This window comes from Branchiostoma floridae, chromosome 14 (genome assembly GCF_000003815.2).
Source record: "Branchiostoma floridae strain S238N-H82 chromosome 14, Bfl_VNyyK, whole genome shotgun sequence".
Taxonomy (NCBI): Eukaryota; Metazoa; Chordata; class Leptocardii; order Amphioxiformes; family Branchiostomatidae; genus Branchiostoma; species Branchiostoma floridae.
In genome coordinates, this window is record NC_049992.1 from 2,889,184 (window position 1) to 2,911,896 (window position 22,713).

The 22,713-nt window shown below is 42.8% G+C and overlaps 1 protein-coding gene and 1 long non-coding RNA gene across 2 annotated transcripts; both read right to left on the reverse strand.

Moving 5' to 3' along the window:
- Positions 1-2,254: 2,254 nt before the first annotated feature.
- LOC118429975 lies at positions 2,255-3,324 on the reverse strand. The gene is made up of 3 exons (XR_004832818.1): positions 3,259-3,324; positions 2,800-2,866; positions 2,255-2,337 (listed from the first exon to the last, which is right to left on the reverse strand). It is a non-coding gene; the product is annotated as an uncharacterized LOC118429975 (long non-coding RNA).
- Positions 3,325-9,044: 5,720 nt separating this feature from the next.
- LOC118430883 lies at positions 9,045-16,782 on the reverse strand. The gene is made up of 6 exons (XM_035841917.1): positions 16,737-16,782; positions 12,883-16,593; positions 12,628-12,705; positions 11,527-11,774; positions 10,855-11,119; positions 9,045-10,461 (listed from the first exon to the last, which is right to left on the reverse strand). Exons 1-6 carry the CDS (start codon positions 16,780-16,782, stop codon positions 9,260-9,262), a joined length of 5,550 nt encoding a protein of 1,849 aa, XP_035697810.1. The 3' UTR covers positions 9,045-9,259.
- Positions 16,783-22,713: the final 5,931 nt, after the last annotated feature.

A 22,713-nucleotide genomic window follows, 5' to 3' on the forward strand; every position in this document is an offset into this window, starting at 1 on the left:
CCAAACTCACATACTCATTTTCTGCAGCCTTGTTTACTGCGCCCCCATTTACCACTACGCCCTCGTTTACTGCACCCCCGTTTACCGCCCCTTCATTTACCGCCCCCTCTTCCACCTCCAAGCTGACATACTCATTTTCCGCAGCCTTGTTCACCGCGGCCCCGTTTACCACTATCTCTTCCTTCTTCAAGCTGGCATACCCGTTCTCCGCAACGTCATTTTCCATGCCTTCGTTTACTACTCCCTCCTCCACCTTCTTAGTTTCCATCTGAAAAAAAATCAAGACAAAGTGGTGGCAAGTAAAAAAAAAAAACGCTGATATAAATGAGCAGCACAGACAAATACAGATCCGAAGTCTCACTATTGCCGGTATACTTGCCGACTTTGTGCATCAGTATAGTTTGTATATCAGTACAGTATGTATTGCAGTACTTAGTATTTTGGAGTGGTTATACATATCAGAGGCATACACAAGGATATTCATATGTATTGAAATTGTATTTTGTTCATAGCCTATAGAGACGAGTATTAGCAAAGGTTGCAGTTGTATTGTGTCGTTTTCCATTACTTTAACCCCATGATAAAGACTAGCGCAAATGTTTAATGTTGATTTTACCTCATGCTCAATGACTGCCACGCCCTCCTCCTTGTCATCCTCCCCGGTTAGAACCTTACTGTAGGAGTACACTGTCAGGAATGCCCATAGCTGTAGGGAAGAATATCATGAAAAGATTAATGGATGAGTGGATAGAAGGAAATAATAGCCTGGGTACCATCCTCCGTAGTAACCGTTGGCTCAATCTTTTTGTTGTTATCCTTGGTTAGCAAGCGAAAAGATTGAGCCAGTGGTACTACATAGTATGGTACGCAGACGAGGCCTGAAACTGTTACTGCCCAAAATACCAGATTTGTGCAATAAACAGACTTCACCTATACTGACATGGGCACAAACACCAGGAAAACATGTACATGTATTTTAAAGTGCACTAGCTAAATGTAAATAGATCGAGCTAAAATAGATGATCTACAAGCTCACAAAGTACAATTTACTTAATGGATGGCTTCTCGCTCTCTAACACACATGTAGATAAATGAGGGTACAACAGGCTGAAGTTTTGCTTTACTGTCACTATGGAATAGGCAGGGAGAGTTCTCTTTCACATCTCATTGTAACGGGCATAGAAAAGTTACACTACAATAATGTTTCTGTGACGTAGTGAGTGATGATAAAACTTACGAAGATGATGAGAAGCACGACCCAGGCACCCCAGTATGGCGCCAGGAGGTACACACCCACCCGCATGGTGGCGTCCTGGGGAATAAACAAACACAATCAACAAGCGTGTTTCAGAACAAAAAATTCAAATACAAGGAATCTGAATCGCGATTTACTAGTAATTCTGCACGTATCTGTTAAACATTTTGCAGGTATTCAGTGCAAATAATAGATATACTCGCAGACACTCTACAGAGTCGTATACTGTCACCTGGCAAGAGACATGGCCAATTTTAAAGAGCAGGGTAGCAAATTGTAAAGGAAACAGGCTAAAAGTGCGCGAGTGGATGTCATTCAGAAAATAAGGTCAGTTTTCCCTTATCAAGCGAAAACATGGGCACCTATACTGGATGCCATCAATTAATTTACTTGCTGTGCCCTAATGTACGTAACACTACTCACAGCTGTAGCGACGGCGTTCGGCACTCCGAACACGGTAAAGGCGATAGACACGCCCAGCCGGATGATGACGTACACAGACATGGCACCCATCCACACTGCCATGGTCCGCGGCAGGCTCTGGACATGGGAAAACGAGTTAACGTAGTTTTAGTTCACATGAGGTTTCAAGTTAGCCTCCAAGCAGAACGGCCCCGACGGCTTTAGCCATTTGATACTGGGTTATGCCATCGATAAATCTGCTTGGAGCTTGATTGTAAGATAAGTCAGATGCTGTATATAGTTTGAAACAAATTACAAAACTCAAATATCAGCAAGTATGGCGCTTAAGCCTTTTATGAATTTTGAGTGAGTCCGAGACTTATCAAAAACTTCTTGTACACAAGTCTGAAAGAGTGCTTGTGAAATCCCCATAATTTCTTTGATAGTTACGATGAATAATAGTCTAATTGCTTCTTCATCCATGTCATCAAATATATATAAAAACTAAAATAAATGTAAATAATGCTGATATTGGTTAAGAATATGTGATTTTAACATGGCATTCCTTTTAGTGCTCTGATAATAAAAGTTACGCACCAGACAAGCTCCGATGATGAGCATGACGTTCAGAAGAAAGAGCAGCGCGTCCACTCCGACTGCCGTCAGGACACCGTAGTAATCTGTGGAGACGAGTTATTGTAAGATACACCTTAACTTTGATATACTGCTCTAATAAAGTCCTGTTCTTACAACAACGATATTCACACAAAAAAGGCAACAAAAAGTTGTTAAAGTGCAGTTTTCAAGCGATATTGTAGAGTTATTACTTGGTTCTGTCCACCTGGCCAGAGCAATTGCGGTCAGGGCTAACCAAATATGAAACACGGCTTAGGCCACTTAGAAAAGATACAAGTACAGAAAGATAAATATCAGGGTACGTACTGATTTAAATGTAGAAAATGTCAGTTATCCTCGAAAGCATTATAACACTAGAATATTGTTTTCCCTTAATTACAAGCAAACTATTATTATACACGTTTGGTAATCGATTTGATTGATCTGAACACGTGTATAAACATGATGTATAGACAAGTATACGATAAAGTTTACATGGGCTATCAAAACAAAATGTTGTTACTTACTAAGATCGACAGATCGGCCGGACAACAACAGCCACAGCTCAAACCCCACCTCTGCCAAGGACAGGATCTGTAGAAATAGTCAGAATGTTTACCAGTTTGACATTCCATTTTCTTTTATGGTAAAAAAGGCATACGATAGAATCAAGCAGGAGTAACAAAGAAATAGTTTTCAGATAAAGGATTGATGCAACCTATCAAACATAATCGGTATTACCTATTAATCTAATCACAACATCAAGCGAATATAAACATGATCTCTTGTTACAATTGATGGCAAAAAAACCTGAATATGACATTGACTAGTGGCTGTCAAGTCTAATAAAACATTATTACTCCGACAGTTCTAAGAATTATAATTAAAGTTGTACGATACTATGCTACCAGAAGATTTACTTTTAAAAAGTTAACTTTGTTTGCAACTCTACTATGCCAATAACAACAAAACGCGTTTATTCTTACCGACAGCAGAATCCCAGCAGTCACGGCGCCCTCCCGTAGCGAACAACAACAGCTTTTCTTCATCATATTGGCTTATCTGGAAACAAAAGAACAAAAAATCGAGTTATTCAAATGCTCTTATTTCTTTTGCCATTTAACATACTTTATGGTAACAACAAATTGTGTGAAATACGCCGCACGTACATACAGATCTAGAGAATTGTGTCTCCTCTTGACCCACAATAAAAAAAAACAGCTTAAAACTATCCTAGGGTCCGAAAACATATCGTGATTTCTAGCTCATCATACCAGCAGTTTGTTGGGCGTGTCTGACTCTGCTGCCTTGCTGAATCCTTTAATTTGTCAAGGCTGTTTTAATACAGTGGTCAGGAGAGAAAGTTTGCAGGGATATGGCTGTGCTTTAGCCATACAGTACGTGTTACAAAATAACAGCTACAATGGAGGTTATACCCACAGCACAGGTTTGACCGAAAGGTCATGACGTCATGCCTGTTGGGCGTAACTGTCAGATGTTCAAACATCGCCGCGCCCTCCCCACACACTTACCCTGTCCCTCCCTGTTTGTGGCGAGCATTAGCGCACACTGACTAACATATTGTCTCCCAGCCAACATGGATACAAATACCGTAAGCAGATATTTATCTTAAGGGTCGTGAACATGTTTGGGCTAAAGACCATCAGCGATCATGCGAAGAGTCTTCTGTCAGCTCGTTGTCATTGCATTTTTGTCAAGGATTCTGTCATTGTCCAAAAAGAATCCATTATTTGTATTTTCCTACGCTTTTTAAACATAGCCAAAACCGGTAAGAAATGTTTCCACTTAAAATTCCCTAGTAAAAACATAGACTTCCTATCGTTTAATAAAACACGTTTGGTAAAACGTTTAAGGTAGGCTATTGACCATACAGCAAGACATTTCTACTGTGCTTTGTGTTGAATTGCTCTGATTTGATACTGCTACTGAGCCTGAGGCAATGAAAACATCCTCCCTGGTTGATACTTTTGGAGAACATGCGCACAAAGAGAGCGGCATACAGGAGCACATACCATACGTTTGCTTATCCACCACACCCAGGATAACAGCTTCAAGTCAAATGAAAAGGATACGTTTTATTTGATCTATCACATATGGCTCGTTTAAGAACTGTTGAGAACGTGTCGTCAGAGTTGTGGTACAACATGCCACAACATGCCCCCGTTTGCTCATTATCTGTGACACGTGAAGAAATGGACACATGAACTCTTTACGTATCACCGGACCGTACTGTAGACATTACATTCAATGTTAATCTAGTGTGCCCACCTGTATTCATCGCAGGGTTTGATACACTGAATGATGACCAATTGCAAATATTGTAAGAGCACGCTGTAACAAAAACCCTACCTTTTAGCAAGTCTCTCTGCATTATATCGATATGTATAAATGATTGCATCCAGGTCTTTTCTGCTTGGTCTTGCTTGCATACTGATCTTTCCTTGCACTGTTCAATTATAAACGTTAACACACCAAGGTGCTCTTTCAACGACTAATTGGAAAATTCAAAATATTTCTTCTAGAAAGGAAAAAGTGTCTAAAGTACATAAATACCCATACTCTCACTGATGATGAGATAGACGGCTGCAAAAGTCTCGTTTCCATTGGATTTACGTGAAAAATTAAATTTTGTCAAAACTTTCTTTGCATGTGTCAGACAAACTGTGTAACACTAAACAGGGCTTACTAACAATCATATGTACAAAGGACTTTGTAAGAAAAAATAAGCTTCCTCTACATTCATCTACGTCGTAAGATCGAAAATTGATATCATTCCAGAGAAAGTCACGGACAAAATCCAGTTGTTTAATTACAGAAAACGTTGCCTGAAATCATTACCAGTGATTGATTTTGTCATTCTAAAACATGAAAAACGCACGACGAAACACAATGAATATGAGACGCCGTAAGCAATGAACCATAAGTACACCTGTAAGAAACTACTCACTTGGTCCGAGGCAGGTACAGGTACAGGTACTATCCAGGCCACAGGCGTTCACTCCGACGAGGAGACTGGTATGTTTAGTTGATACACCTGGCTTTTATACTGCACCACACCTCGTCAACCCTCATGGCGTCGGATGGTAGCACGTGTCCTATTTGTCCTTTCAGTCTGTGTTTTCATATCTCACACACTTCTGTCCAATCAGATGCCAGTTTACATCGGCAAACGAGTAGCCCCTTGAGCAAACCAAGGCGGTTGAAGAGAGAGCAAACTGAGAGACAGTCTTTTGACGTAAGGAAATTTGCTTTACCAAGACGGGGTCCACCCAGCCCAGCCCAACACATTCCGTGACGAGCTCTGCCCGAAGGTTAACCTGTTATTGTCCTGGCGGTCAACATACCATCGCGGGGACCCAACCCAACACACTTGGTGACGCATCCAGTCGCAAGTGTTATGACGACCGTAATGTCAAAAATGTTACTGTATGTCTGTTGAAAACGCCCTTACATAGGAAAACCTGTCGTATTTATCACGTAGTTATAACTATCGCTGACAGGCACAATATTGTGTACAGTACAAAAAGGTTATTTATACATAATTGTCATTACTTCCCTTTAAAATAAAGCATTTCGTATTCTAGCTATAGCTATCGCAAATTAGTTAAGATATCTTGTCATAAATACTAGCCATGTTGTTATCTTTCGTCATTCGAATGTATGATACAATAAATTTGGCCGCGCCTTAAGCAGTAAATAGATCTAGAATTTTGATATCATACTTCTGATGCACACCCAAGGGACAGCCAGAATTATTGCAATTTCACGATAACATTAGAAAAGCTATACTAAATGCATTTCCTTTCAATACTTTCGCGTTCCTACTCTTGGCAGCACAAAGGATAGAAATTCACTCCAGAGAAACCCGTCCTTTAGAAAACATTGAGACTTTAAGACTTTACATTGTAAAACTACATAAGACCTACCGTAAATATGTGTACTTACTGCCGTTACAGTAACGTACATATGGGGGGGGGGGGGAGGAGGGTAATTTAAATGATCTCTACAGCATGAATACACTATATAACGCTAGTTCACCTTTATCCGTGGGGTAACCTACGAGGGACATTCAATAAGTAATGTCCCTGACCCATTTCCCATAGCAGGAGATTAATGAAACTTGGCACAGTTATTAGTCTTTCTCTTCATAGGAACCACCCAGAGTTTTGCATTTCTCCCATCATTTGATGTAGCTCTGTTGGGACCAACTTCACTCCTTAGGCGCCGTATCCTTCCACAGTGGCTCAGAAGACTAAGACGGCTGTGGCGACCTCGGAGCTGTAGGTTTTAAGGACTGTCCTTGTCCGTGTCCCCTCGACGTGGTTTGGCCCGCTTGCTGAAGCGGTGTACCGGGGTGTGGCGCTTGGAGCCAGCACGTGAGAGTTTAGGGGATGAGTGAGGGTCGAGGTGAATGTCCACCCTACTGATGGTCGTTCGGGCGCAGCAGCCATCCACCAAGTGACTATCCCTCTACACAGAGCCCCCTACACCCCAACTGTAGCTCTGGACACCGTTCTTGTAGGACATCCCAGGTTGGTCCTCTGACAGATGCCTCATCAATGGCAGAAGAGGGACGACCAGGTCTGGGAGCTGTTTCCACAGACTTCCGACCTTGTTTGCCAGCGTTTTACAAGGTCATATGATGGGGCATCATCACCATAAGTTTTTTTTTTCATTTCATCAAAAGTCCCCTTTGGTGTGCGTCCTTTCAAATACAAAAAACCGGATCACTGCGCGACACTGAACTTGCTCCATTTCACACCTGGTCCATTTCACACCTGACTCAGTTCAAACACCAGTAAATCAGTAACCACAATTAGTTCAGAGCTTTGCAACATAAGCCATAGAGATATGACTCATTACACATGCAAAATTTCATCTAGATCAGACAACTGGAAGTGGGTCAGGGGCATTACTTATTGAATGCCCCTCGTACATCCGTTGTTTTTAAAACAGGGTATGTAGGGATATTTTGTCAACGGGTGGTGGTTTCAAGCTGCAATATCCTGAAAATACTGCAATTTTAAACCAACCTCCGTTTACTTGATATCTGTACATACCCTGTTTTTAAAACAACGGAAATAGGTTACCAGCGGATAAATGAGAACTAACGTTACTAGTATCCGACATACGAACATATTGATGGTTTGTGTGGGTAATCAGGAGCTTCCGCGGGGTCAAGCCGGGTCATTGTTTGAAAAATGGCGGCTAGCTGGGGGTGGTGGGCATGCAAAGAATACAAGATGCTGGAAGAATAAGATGCTGGTAAGTGTTTACTACACTGCTTACAGATATAGTGAATCCTAGTAAGTATAATGGATTCTGGTGTATCTACATCTGCATTGGGCAAGTGGTCATAGTGAACCCATGTAGCGCTAATTGTATTGAACCAAGGAGGTTGAAAGGTTTCAACCTCCTTGATTGAACTTAACAGCAATATCGTTTTGCTTCCTGCGTCCGCAATTGTCTGATTTACCGACAACGGCTTTTACATAACGTTCCGTATTTGAGTTGCATAATTGCTAACGTTTTCCATATCTATGGATCGTCAAACAATAAGATGATAATACTGTTTAGGCCCTGTCTATGTTTTGTGTTGTTTACAACTTAAGCCCATACCGTACATGGAGGTCACGGTCCCTGATTTCTACTGTCAATCATGTTGAGGCAAGTATCGAGAAAGTAATGACACACAGTGTTTCAGTCAGAACTGTTTTATCACACCAATGCCAACGTATAAACAGTGTTACATGTACAACATGCAAAATCACAACAGAAACAAAAACTGCACATCCATTGCAAGATTGTTCTGTACACCGGCATGTACAAGTTCTTGAGCATTCCTTCTCAGTTCCTGTTGTAACATGCATTGGCATAATACCGGTAGTAAGACTTATACCGGTAGATTAAAAATACTGGAACTTAAAGAGATCTACACTTGCAACAATAGTTATTTCTGAGCTGTGCACACTTCAGACATCTAGGTGTCCAATACATCATTTACAAAGCATCGATAACAATGCATTCGAAGACAACAAGGCCAAAAGTTTTCAGTATCTTTTTCGGGGTAGGCAGCTCGTCGTGGGACGAACACACTGTCACATTCATTGCCAGATTTATAGATCATAACTACACATGGTCATGGCACAAGACGAACATGATTCAACAACAATCTTGAATTTCTGTTGGTGACCAACAACTCATGTAAAAGTGTGAAGAACCGTTGCATAATAGCCCGGATCTACGACTGAATGGGCAAAATTGAACGTACGCAGTCACTTTCCCGCCATTTTTATATCTACGCTAGCAGTGAAGTGTTACGTCATAGCGGTTGTGACCGACAGAAGTTAAATGAAAATTCTTGACAGTATACGTCAGTTTTCTCATAACATTTTGTATGCTCATGCAGGTTTATGTTTTATGCATTTACTGACAGAAAAGGAAGGAACATCAGAGGATGTATAAATGTACATAGCGGCAGTTAATTGTGCCGTGTTTCTTCCTACCGGTATTTTGTACCCCCTCCCAACCACGCGCCCGTTCGCCGTGTAATTCCGCGGCGTGTTACAATTACATTATTACGCTTTTAGCAGGACAAGAGTGGCAGAAAAGTTACACAGAAGAAGTGGCAAGGGTAACCTATAACAGCAACATGTAACTGGAGAAAATGATGCGTTGACAATTTGTCAAATCAGTATGGCTAGAGAAATCGTCGTAAACGTACCGGTATTATGATAATAGATGTTATATATAAGGCACTCAACGTTACACACTCGTCATGTTTGCTGGATTTAGAATGTATTCCAACTGTCCGAGTATTTTGGCTCAGAGCAGTCTGATAGAATCTAGTTTGCGCTGAAACATTGGACGAGGGAGCCTTTACAGGAACCGTACGCGTACTAACGAAGGAATGATAAAACAAGAAAAAAAGTTAGTAACGTTAGCGTTACACTATCAAGATTCATGTCACTGCGGAATGCCGCATTCCTCCAGGAACTTCCTGTGGGACTCTTCCCAGTACTTTGATGCCAGGAGATTGTCTTTCAGCCGTTTTGCGGCCTCAAACTCCTCTCGTCCGCCGTCCAGTACCTTGATGATGCGGTCTGCCAGTCGTTCGGCAACTTCATCATCGGCGCCCTTAAGGTCGACAATCCGGCGGGAGAACTCGGGATCGTGCTTTTCCAGGAACTCTGCTAGTCCCGAGTTGCTGGACACGAGAACCGGGACACCCGCAGCGATGGCCTCCAGCCCGACCAGTCCGAACGGCTCTGCGCGTGACGGCATCAGGACAACATGAGCCTTTCTAAAGTCTTTTCTCAGCTGTTCCTGTGTACCGTATGCCAAAGGAGTGAATGTAAAAGTCTCGTTGTCCATGTTTGCTTGGATGATTTCTTTGCTTTCTGCAAAATCTTTAGCGCTAATGCCGCGGACTCGCCACCTGGCCTTTGGGAATCTTTCTATCACAATGATCATGGTCTTCGCTACTAGATCATAGCCTTTCAACTTCTCCACGCCCTTGACCCTGCCGACAGAAAGCACCACTTTGGTCTCTGTTTCTTCATACTCCACATCCAAATTGCTGAAAATTTCGGATGGTTTAGGCAGGAACTGGTGGTGCGTTTTCTTCAATCCTCTGATCTCGTTTTTGTAGTAATCAAACATAGTTGGTCCCACCGAGAACACCACATCGGCTTCTTCTATGTCTTTGTCGATCGCTTCAGTCTTGTCTCCAATGCCCATCGCCTTGTCACCGCTTTTGTGGTGCTCAGTGTCTTCCGGCATGACATGATTGTAGAGGATGACCTTGGCGGATGGAAGACGTTCTGTCTTGATATTTCTCGCAGCTGTGCTGGTGACGTCAGCATGCCCTACGATGACGCTTATATCTGACCTAAGGATTGGATATCGTTGTTTGTGGTGGAAGGTGATCCAGTCTAGTGTGGGTCTGCTTTCCCCTGTAGTGTTTGCCATTGGTAGGACCAAGTCAATGCCATGCCTGCGTGCTTCTCGCTTCTCTTCTTCTGTAGCATGTAATACAGTACAAAGAACTTTTGCTCTTACAGTCAGTAGGTCCAGCAGCTGACCGTTGATGGTGGAAATGCCGCCCTTAGAAGTTCCGACTTCATCAATGACTAGAAGCACAACAGGTTTGCCTCCGGATAGGGTCTCTGGAGAAGAGATTAAAAAGAAGGTAGTTAGAGTTTCATTATTCACAGGCCGAATTTAACCTGTTTAAGCTGTTTCTTGAGGTGCACTTATTAGTTTGTATTTATCATTGATATTTGATTGATTTATTAATAGCCTTCTGACACATTCACTAACATTTCTTATTATATCACAATATTATTAGTTAGATTGATAGCGATAAGTAGTATCTAGCTCTTCTGTTCATGCTACAAAGCAATAAAAGAATGAATGAATGAATGAATGCCTTTATTGCACTTTTTGCCACACCTGGCTAAGTACAGGTCACAACAAGACTTGTTGAAAAGATACAGTTAACAGATACAAGCGAAATAAAAGCCAAATCTGCTGGCTTGAGCACTAGATCAGGTACTAACCGTCCAGACTTGCATAGTGGTTCTCCGCATAGTGCCCCAGCAACAGGGGACGCGCAGTCTCGGGGTTAGCTCCTGATTGTGGCTGTAGGACAGTGACGTAATTGTCCGCTTCTACACTGGACACGATGATGACGTCACGACCCAACATGCCCGCCATGGCCTGTAGGACGACATGGTCTCCCCACGTCCCGTCACGTGACATGGTCTCCAGGTACTCTTCCCAGGTTTGGTTTAAAATGAAGTTGCTGAGATGGTCACCATGAGCCTGAAAAATTATGGACGGAGAAATGTGTACATCACAGGGAAGATCTCCTCTTGTTAGATAAGCACGAGCACGGTGTGACTTTTACTTGTAACGTTATTTTGTTAACGAGAACCCTAACTAATTAAGAAATGTGGAAGTCTACAAAGAAATATATTACCATTAATATGTAGTAACGGTAGACATCCCACAGTTGTTAAGAAGTTGAATTTATAGATTGTCAGTTATTTTTGTAAGTCAAGCAACAATGGTGCCAAATGTACTGTGCATTGTACATATTGGTTTATCCATCAGATACAAATTTTAGTCTTCCAAAATACATTAAATTTTAAAAGGAACATGCGATTGCGTGTTTTGCTTACATATATCAATAAGATATTTAGTTATTTAGCAGTCATATTTCTATTTACATTGCGTGGATTCCTTCTCAGATGGGTGACTGCCTGTTCACGCAGTTGCAGATGAGTAATGTTTCTTCCCTCGGTGCGGAGAACCTGGTCAGACACGGCGTGAAACATGCAATTCCCGTCTCCTGGTACCTCATCCCGGAATGTCAGACCTAACTCACACACGCGAGCTGCAAGTCTCGTGTAGTGGGCCTCATATGCGTCTTTTACTTTCGCCTCTGTTGGCAGCCACTTCAACCTGTCAAACTCATCTGAAAGTAAAAGGAATGGGATGGAAAGTACAGTCATATTGTTTCACTAAGGTGCTGTACACTTTGCAGTAAAAATTCTCTTCTTATCATGTTAGGCTTCTATTGTTTCCATACTCAAGAGCAAGACCTGAGCTCTACATATCACAAATTTACATATCTTAAGTTTAGAGTGATTTGGCACCGGTGCAATGGATGCGTTTGCTCCTTCAGCAGTGAACATCACCCAAGAAGATGTTATTGGGGTAGACTTGAAATACATTAACACATTCACAACTAAATGAATATAAAGAAGCATACTATTAGGAATATATAAAGGTGTAAGTAGAAACTTTTGCCTAGTGATTGCATAAATGATATTACTCGCATACAGTATTGGTTCTACACGGATCTACACGGTTCCTAATTATAAGCACACCTAATTTTGAGACAAAAGTACTCGCTGCTGTATTTGTAGAATCTGCTACATTGTCTGTACCTATTTTAATATAGGTGAAAGGTGAACAAAATTGTTGCGTTATGGCTTGTCCCGTCACTGTTACAATTTTGTAAGCCGGACATTATCAAAATTATTCATATGATGAGGACTAATAGAGTCAACTTTCCTGTACATAACGATGAACAGAAAAACACTTTGGTCATGAAAATGGGATTAACTGATATTGTTGTGAGTCCCCGGTTCTTAATAGTCCTTTTCATTTGTCTGTGGAATGTCAGTACAGAGACAGATACAAAGTACACGTACCGTTTAGAATACGTTTAGCTGTTCTTCTATTCTGATATCGTTTGCAATTCTTAAATGCTAAAAATTCAAACTAAAAATTGCAATTTGTATAATATGTGTACGTGTGCCTACCTCCTGACGATCCCGAAACCTCAGCAATAAGACTAATGGAACCCTGGAGTGCCCGTAAATGCTGGTTACTTCCATTAGCTGTGAGAGAGAAATATGTACATTTAATAGCTCTAACTCTGTAAAGAAGTCTGAAGAAGTGTTACATCTAAGCCCCAAATGCTGTGTTTATTAAATGATGAATAATTTGAGTCTTCCCTGTTGTTTTTAACTGTCTGTTCTTTATAAAGTCTGCTTTAAGATAAATATGCTTCATACCTTGGATTCCATATGGTCTGTACACAAGGTCTGCTGAAGTAGACGCTGTATATTTAACCTCGGGGTGTGGACATCTAACGTCACGGCCGTCATCTGCAGTCCGGTCCCTCAGGTCGTACTGGTGCGGGTTGTCCAGTCTTGCCTTGATGCAGTGCGCACAGGTGACGTGGAGGGAGTACAGCACACCTGGCCACTCCTGCAGCAGCTGGACCAGCACCTCCAGCAGTGGGTGGACCACGCCCCACATCTCACCTGCCTGGGCAAGCCTGCCTCTGGTTGCCATGGTGATGTAAGTGTCGTCTGCAGCAGGTTTCGAACACACTTGTACGGGATAGCCCTGTCTGTAGGCCAGGACTCCATCTCTCCAGTCAATCCTGTCCTTTACAAATGGATGGATCCCAACACTGAACCTCTGAAACAGTCCCCGGGGACAGAATCCTCTGATGTCACACATCAGCTGTAGCTGTATCTGTTCCTTTCGTACGTCTTCTGGCCAGACACTCATTAACTCTTCTGGCATTTCTTTGTACAGGTACCAAGGTATTTTATAATGACATGTATGTTTTGAAGGGTCCGTTTTGTCTTCAGCCTTTAACTCAAAGCAAAGGCCGAAATTTTGCATCAGAGCTATAACAATGTCAGGAGCGACATCTAGTGGTAACATACATGTCAGCACATCCTTCCGAATCAGTCCACAGTCGCACAGATCCTGTTCAAACCCCCTCAGCTGTACGCTAGTATAATTAGCATTCTGTAATCTGGGTATTGAGAAAAGTTCCTTGGTATCGTGATGGAAGAGATCCTTAAAGAGTTCTATTAATGCAGGAGGATCATGGAAGACAAGCTCCTTGAGCTCCGGTATGTCCGTGTACCTGAGGATGGTTCCCACCTGCTGCAGGTAAGACAGGACTGGCTCCAGTCTGTCCGCCGTGAGGCCTGCTAGATCCGAACAGAAGGCCCACGTCATCCACTTTGGTTTCTTGTCCCTTTCTCTGTCACTTTGAAGATGCAGAGATGACATGTCATCGTCGTCGCTGCTAGTGTCATCGTCGTCGCTCCCAGTGGTCTTCCAAGAATAAAGTTTCTCTCGCTCTGTTCCCTTGTCACGTAGCTTGTGTATCTGTTGTTCAAAATCCACCCAGGTTCCCGGTAGAATCCTCCGCAGTATTGGAAACAGTGATGTATTATTTGCTGATTCCAGTAAGTGACTCCTTAGCGAGTCCAACCGAGATGTTGGTTCTACAGAACTGACGCAGTACATTCCGACCAGCCGCAAGGGGCGTTCCAGAAGGCTTTGTGTGTGTTCTAACTGCTTTTTTAGTTCCTTTTGACCACCCACTTTTGGGGCATCACTTCGATCGATATCATTTCCTAATTTCTGAATGTGCCACTCCATACTTCGTTTCCAAGATAGCTGCTGCTTTTCGTACCTTTTTCGGATATCCCTGGTCTTCTCTTCTATTTCCGCGCTGCTGCATTCGTCCATTTTGCTTCCCACTATTGTAACCACCGCCCCCGGCACGCGGGTATTCAGTGTATCCAGCCAAAACCCTACGGCTTCTGTGTACCTCTGTTCCGTGCAGTTATAAGTTTGGAGGTCTACTGTCAGCAAGTTCAATGCGCCTTGTGTCAAAAAGAACTGATGGGTAAGATGGTACACGTCATGGCCGCCAAAGTCGTACACTTCAAACGTAATGTTGTCATCAGGTGCCCACTGAGTTATCTCTACACAGTGTGTGCGGTCTTCTTCTTTCGTCAGGGTAGACTCGCCCCTTTGTAGCGTTTGTACCAGGCTTGTTTTTCCCGCCATTGTATCTCCCAAGACGACAACTTTCAAACGGGCGCTTACCTTTTCTTCTGAACGTTCCAGTTCGTCATAGTATTGTCTAATAGCAGTGATACCCTGACTGCACACTTCGGGTGGTGGTTTTATAAGTGGATTTTTGCTGACGTACAGATGTGATAGGTTAGTGAGCTGTCCAACTTCTGCGGATAACGTCTGTAGTTGGTTATCACTCAAGTCCAGCCATTCTTGTTGTGTCAGTGTCCACAGCTCAGGTGGGATTGTGTTCAGCTTACAATGGGACAGATGCAAGTGCTTGACGTTAGTGAACTGTCCAACTTCCGCGGGTAACGTCTGTAGCGGGTTCCAGCTCAGATTCAGCCATTCTAACTGTATCAGTTTCCCCACTTCAGGTGGGAGTGTGCGCAGCCGGCAGTTTGATAGATCCAAGTGTTTAATTTTTGTGAGCTTTCCGACTTCCGCAGTTAATGTCTGTAGAGCGTTATTGCGCAGGACCAGCCATTCTAATTGTGTCAGTCTAAACACCTCAGGTGGCAGGGTAGTCAGCCTTCTATCTGACAGATCCAAACGTTTTATGTCAGTGAGCCGTCCAACTATTGCTGGTAACATGTTTTGTGGGTTATTGCGTAGGTCCAGGTATTCTAATTGTGTCAGCCTAATCACTTCAACCGGGAGTGTGTGCAGCTGGCAGTTGGACAGATCCAAGTGTTTAATTTTTAAAGTAAGTTTTCCGACTTCGGTGGGTAACGTCTGTAGAGGGTTATCTTTCAGGTCCAACCATTCTAACTGTGCCAGTCTCCCCACTTCAGGTGGGAGTGTGCGCAGCTGACAGTGGGACAGATTCAAGTGTTTGATGTTAGAGAGTTGGTCGACTTCCGTGGGTAACGTTTGTATTGAGTTAGAGCTCAGGTTCACCCATTCTAATTGCGATAAGTTCCCCACTTCAGGTGGGAGTGTGTGCAGCTGACAGAGGGACAGATCCAAGTGTTTGACGTTAGTGAGCTGTCCAACTTCCGCGGGTAACGTTCGTAGCGGGTTATAGTGTAGGTCCAAATGTTCTAACTGTGTCAGTCTCCCCACTTCAGGTGGGAGTGTGCGCAGCTGGCAGTGGGACAGATCCAAGTGTTTGACGTTATTGAGCTGTCCAATTTCCGCGGGTAACGTCTGTAGTGGATTTATACCCAGGCGCAGCCATTCTAGCTGTGTCAGTCTACCCACCTCAGGTGGGAGTGTGCGTACTTGGCAGTGGGACAGACCAAAGTATTTGACATTACTCAGCTGTCCAACCTCCGCGGGTAACGTCTGCAGTGAGTTAGAGCTCAGGTCCAGCCATTGTAACTGTGTCAGTCTCCACACTTCAGGTGGGAGTGTGTGCAGCTGGCATTGCCGTAGGTCCAGCCATTCTAACTTTGTCAATGTACCTACTTCAAGTGGGAGTGTGTTCAGCTGGTAGTGGGGCAGATCTAAGTATTTGGCTTTACCCAGCTGTACAACTTCCGCGGGTAGCGTCTGTTGTGAGTTACCGCTCAGGTCCAACCTTTCTAACTGCACCAGTCTCCACACTACAGGAGAAACTGTAACCATGTCTGTATTGTCCAGTTTCAGTACCCGGAGGTTCGTAAGTCTAGACAGCTCATCCGGCAGGTGGACCCCACTGTTATAGCTTAGGTCCAGTTCCTCCAGCTGCGTGAGTTTCAGGACTGCCGATGGAACGGTGCCGAGTTCACAGTCACTTAGTCTCAACACTTTGATATTCTTAAGTTTGTACAACACATCTGGTAGGCATATCTGCTTATTGCCACTTAGATCTAGCTTCTGTAGGTTAGGTAGTTTCAGCAATATTAATGGTAGTGTATTCAAATTGCAGTCGTCTAATCGCAGGACCGTAAGGTGACGAGACCGGACATCTCATCCGGCAGGGTGATGTTCCTGTTGTTACTGAGGATCAGTGTTTGTAACTGTGGAAGTTTCATCACAGCTGCAGGGACTGTGTCAAGGTCGCACCGATCAAGACGCAGTAATTTCAGATTGGTGAGTTTGATCAGCTCACTGGAGAGATCAATGTTCTCGTTGAGTGACAAATCTAAGGCCTCCATATCTTTTGAATAAAAGAGTTCAGAAGGCAGCTGTCTGAGATTTTTGTTGGATAAGTCCAGTGTTGAGAGGGTTGTTCTACCCATTATATACCATTCTTTTGTTTTCACCTGGTCTTTAAAGCTTGACGGCGTAGCCATGGTGATAATTCCAGTATTTCTGTGGGGAGAAAACATGACTATAACAATGGTGTTTTCATGATTAGCTGTAGAGTCCCGTCAAGTACTAGTACTGCAATTTCTAATACATTAAGTCTCCTATGTAGTTCCTTTAGTATAAGTTATTACCTCCATGAAATGTCATGGAATGGAGGTTATATTTTCTGTTATGTGTCTCTGTCTGTGTAGATGATTACTCAAGAACGGCTGGATGGATTGGTTTCATACTTGTTGTGTTGGTGGGGTGTGATGAAAGCTCGAATCGATGAGATCTTGGGAGCCGTATCTGTCGTTATAATCGATGTAATAATATCAGAAATCACCCCTATATTTGAGATATATTGGTACAGGCATCGTGCTGTATGTGTTTGTTAATGGGCTTAGCTGCAAGCAGATAGTGAGGTGACAGCTGTTTGGGGAACCCCCAGTAGTTTTATTTATGTCTGCTTAGGACTGTTTGAAATATTTGTAACAGTTGGCACAGTAGTTACCTCCATGAAATGTCATGGAGGTTATGTTTTCTGTTATGTGTCTCTGTCAGAAGTTTTATGGGCGATACAGATGTTCTGATTTCGTTACGATAAGGGACAGTTGTTAGTTGTCTCTTTCGTAGCCAATGGTACTTGTTTTTTAGCAGACGGGGTTGGCGCCAAGTATTCATCTTACAGTTGATGTAGGGCTATCAGAGGAAAGTGTGCATGTCATTTTTGTACCGTGTGAACAGCTGATATTATGACATATTGGTGGAAAATCAAATCACCATCTGACTAAAGTTGGCCACATCCCTTCTTCTTTCTGAGTTTCCCAACTTCCTCCCACCACACCGCTCTGAGGCACATAGTCGAACCTCAATAATGCTGACAACCTTAGACAGTTTAAATGCCAAACATCAAGCTTAAGGAACACCACGCTACCATATGCCGTCGACCTCTTAAACGCACATTACACAATTAAGTGTCACATTTTAATAATTACTAATCAGATGGACATCCTCTGTGTCATTAAATAAATACACCACTACTTTCCCATAACATTTATAACCATTACTCTCAAATACAACCGACTATAAACATACATACCATCCACAAAAAAGCAATAAATATTTCATGGAGGTATGAGGTCCCCGAACTCTAGTTTTGCTCTAATTTGGCAAGTAAACCTTAAACTGGAGCGGCCATATATGGTGAAGTTTAATCGGTGTAGTAAACTAAACACTGTTCTGTTTACTACTACGGCATGTATCATTTTATAGCATTATTTCATTATGCATAAGGCAAATGAGGTCCATGATATTCGTAAATAATGTATTTCCCTTGACCCTTGGTAAACATACAAGAATTATGTGGTAATTCGAACAATTTCAATCTACCTAGTGGTATGTGGATGTTGAATAGTTCATCTACCCTATGACAACAGATGCAAAACAGGAGAGTCCCACTAGCACTGTAGTAAAATAAGAGATAGTAGGGGGCAAGAATCAAACGTGATCGTTGTTTTAGCGGCACCTATCCACAACTAAATACCACTAGAGTACCAAGACCCCATACCCTCGCCAAGTGATATTAACCATGTCGAGTGAAGTATCATTTATTTCCGTTATAATCAAGTATTTCCGTTGATTCTGCAAATAAGGTCCTCGTTTGCATAATTGTCTCCATTGACCCTCTTTATCCAACGAGCAGAAATTGTTCAAAATATGGGAATCTTTTATTAGCATGTTTAGAAGGCTAGTGTATCGTTTCCTCGTATATCATGTAGATGTGACCCTGATTTGCATGATTTATGTCTAATAATGTTGACCTTTCTTTCGCTTTGTAATGCCCTAAGTATGGAATTCTCACCATTTTTCATAAAGGAATTGTAGTATTTTTTCACGAATTATACAAACGATGTAATTCTTCACAATATTGATATCTATAGACATTCCTCTCTTTCTCAGTTACACAGGTGACAAGGTTCTATCATGGAATGCAATGGATTTATAAACTTATTAACTATGCAAATAAGATGTTGATTTGTATAATTATCACGTCATTACGTATCTATAATCCCAAAATCCTGATGATACGTCATGACCTTCTTGACTTATTATCCTCTAAACTTTTAAACAAATTCGGGCCGTGGAGTTCTAAAAAGCTGCTAGGACGGGGGGGGGGGGCTCATTGCACTTACCCTCTGCCCCAAGATCTACTTGCCACAAATATCATTAGGATCCATCAGAGGCTTCTCGAGTTATGCTGTTTACACACACACACACACACACACACACACACACACACACACACATACACATTTCTTGGCGAAGGTAATAAAAACCAATTCAATGCGTCTCGGGCTATACTCTAACACACACTCGCTCACTAAAAGTAACCAAGTAGTATAGTGCAGTATAGTATAGTACACTGAACGACCTGCCACGGCTACAAGCGTTGTTTTGTCCTACCACCTGTCATTCAAGACCTTGAGCCTATTTAAACCCATTGTGGGCAGTTTTCAATGGCACACTATTACTCTATTCGTCATGCGTCTTGCTCTCTATGCTTACAAACATGCAGCAAAGCTAAGTATGTTCATGAACACGCCTGTGACCACTGCAAAGAGTTGGAAAGCACAACCATCATGGTTGAACACATAGATTTTACGTTAGTAGAAAAAAGGATATTACTGATAGAAAATGTTTGAACTCACGTTTATGTCAGCAGGTAGAAAGACAACAAAAGTTGATGACGACCTTCCACAAGTCTTGATGTTTCTCCTTAGTACTTGACTTTATACGGCTCCTTCTTCACGGTTCCACATTGAAGACGAGTACGTCACTTCCTTCCGCAAATCTTCTTATGACCCTTTACAGTCCATTCTTTACTGTGGTCCACTCTTGGAAAAACTTGCGAGCCAGCCAAGTAGCGATTGGGCCAGGGCCAGGGCCCCGCCGCTCTACCCCCAACTGCGGCCCCGCGCGTCGGTCCAACTTTTACACAATACGGCAGGCGCAACTGTACCTGGCGTTGGTCCCGTTGCCAAGGGGAGTCTACCTGTCGTGTGCAGACCTGTCAATCACCGTGACACTGATGATGGCTTCAAAGGCAACTGCAACAACAGCGTCTGGGGTTTGTTTTTGCATCAACGCAGTGGCTCGGTGTTAGTACTCGACGTTTTTGTGTCCTGCCACTTTCCGAGAATGCACCTGCTACTATGAAGGTTTCTTTGCACTAAACAATACAAACAATCGTACCTCTAGGTCTGAACTATCATCACAATAGCTATGCGTGTATGTTGTTTTATCTTGTCGTTTTGTCTGCAATACATTTATATTCAACCACAGCACAACTAACCTGGTGACATCCTAGCTAGTTAGAGAGCATCCATGGTCCAGTCGTCACTGAGATTCGATCTGTCGTGTGCAGACCTGTCAATCAGAACGACACTGATGATGACTTTACAGGCAACAGTTTTCTGCATAAACTACAGCAGAAATAGCGTCAGGTTTGTGTTCTGTGTAATTACAGTAAAGCGGCGTCAAGTTGCGACATTTTTATGTCCGGACGATTTCCCAGAAAGCACCTACTACTGTATATAAGTATGAAAAGCCATAAAGGTTGTTTACATCAAACAATGTAAATAACTTAAGCATGCATCTAGATCTGAACCGTTGTTACGAAAGCTATACGCTTATGTTCTTTCATCATAATGTACTGGCTGCAATAATGAATTTATTCAGGAGCCAAGACAGCACAACTGATTCTGGGGTTTAACAGATCAGCCTGGGTGCAATCCATAGCCATCCTAGCTAGTGAGCCTCCTATACCCCCTTGGCCCAGTTGCCATTGAGATTTGACCTGTCGTGTGCAGACCTGTCAATCAGAACGACACTGATTATGGATTCAAATGCGCAGCAACAACAGCGACAAGTTTGTTTACACTACAATGGCGCGAGATCGGGTATCGACGTTTTTTTACCATAGCGTTTAACGTTACCTGTTGCGTGCACACCTGTCAATCAACATGCCAATGACCTCAAATTGGACCTCGATAGTATTGTCAGGTCTGTTTGTTTTACCAGCAAGAATGTTTATGTTACCAAGGCTTTCTACAATGCTACACAATCACTTTGAAATCGTATTCATACAAAATAGCATATCGACTGGACTTATCAAACACTTTTACCTTTAACTTTACGGCTTAACCTAGTCCCATCCTGAAGTCCAAACACTTAAATGAAGTTAAAACAAAGGAAACGGCACAACGTGGAACTTAATCCTATGAATATCCTTGGGGTGGGCCCCGAAAATAACAAGTCATACCTAAAGTAATCAAGTTAAAAATTCACACTAAAGAAGATCCTTCTTCTTTCACATAGATCTAGAGTTCTATCAATAAACGTAATGTTGTGCAGAGACAGCAGGCGGGACTTTGTTCATGATGCATGGTCTGGCCGAAGATTGTCTCTCAAATCCACTTGACTCTACTAGATAGAAAAGGGCAGTGTGGGCCACCCGACTACAGGCCCTGCATTCTACGTTTTCGTCTAAATAGAGGTATGAAGTAGTCTTCTCATGGCCAGGTTGTCATGAAAGATATGACTTTCAACTGACGGCCTGCTTGCCAGTACGCCTCTACGTTCAAGATCTATCACCTTTACGTTTCTGTGTCTAGCTGAACTTGAAATGCCAGTTTGTCACTGGCATTGGAGGTCCTTGTGCACGACACAAAGCTGTCTGGTTATTTTGAAAGTTGTTGATACTGACCAGTTTCTAACGCGTTAGCTGTGTAACTAGGTTTCCTACAACATTTGAAAATTGTGCTACTTAAGGGAGTCACCGGATGAATGAACTGAAACAAAAAAAGGAGTCACAGACTCTCCAGAAGTAGACCGTTTTTCGTATTGAATCATATTTACATATATACAACAAGATCTGTCCTTGCTTAATGGACCCTTCCAGCCGAACACCATATCTAACAAATAGAATCCCCTATTCTATTTCGAATACTCGGTCAAAAACAGCCCTGATGGGACAGGAATGGCCAAGAGGAAAATGCTTTGCCTTTTTTGTTGTACTACACCGGCTGAGTATAGTTGTTTTGGGAAGTGTAGGCGCTACATAGCACTACTTTGTTCCTGGGCAGGATGCACATGTTAAGCAATGTCCGTAGAAGAGACGGGACTCTGCACTAGCGTACTTTGTAGTAGGATCTTATATTTGACACGTGGTACAAGCTCCCTCACCGCGAGTGACCGAGCTGCTTTTTTCTTAATTTGGTTTTTCTCCTTAGCATGTATGCACAAAACGCGGTAGAAAACCCGTCACAGATATATGTACCCAGCTTTACACCTGCATTTACCGCATGTCAGAAACCGGGCACTCTTGCCCACCAACAATGTAATATTATGGAGCGCCTGCCGCTTCCACTTTGACTGAAATTATATCGCCCTTACGGCGACTATATACGCCCCCTCCTCAAACGACTGTATCAAGTGGATATAGCTTCCCACAAAGAATGCATAGCATTTTTCTTTCGCCCGTTCTGATAGGATTTCAGGGCCCCAAAAGCTAAACCGAAGTCATACGGTATCCTCAGCTTAGAGCGGCGGCGGCCATGTTTTTGCAACTCGCGCCGTTTTTGACCGAGGTTTTGAAATAGAACCCGAGATCGAACAGGGGGCGGGGCTTATGGTGTTCGGCTGGAAGGGTCCATTGGTGCTGACTCACATTCACACATAAGCAGATAGACCTGTCCTTTGTGCTGACTCATCTTTACACATAGGCGGACAGACCT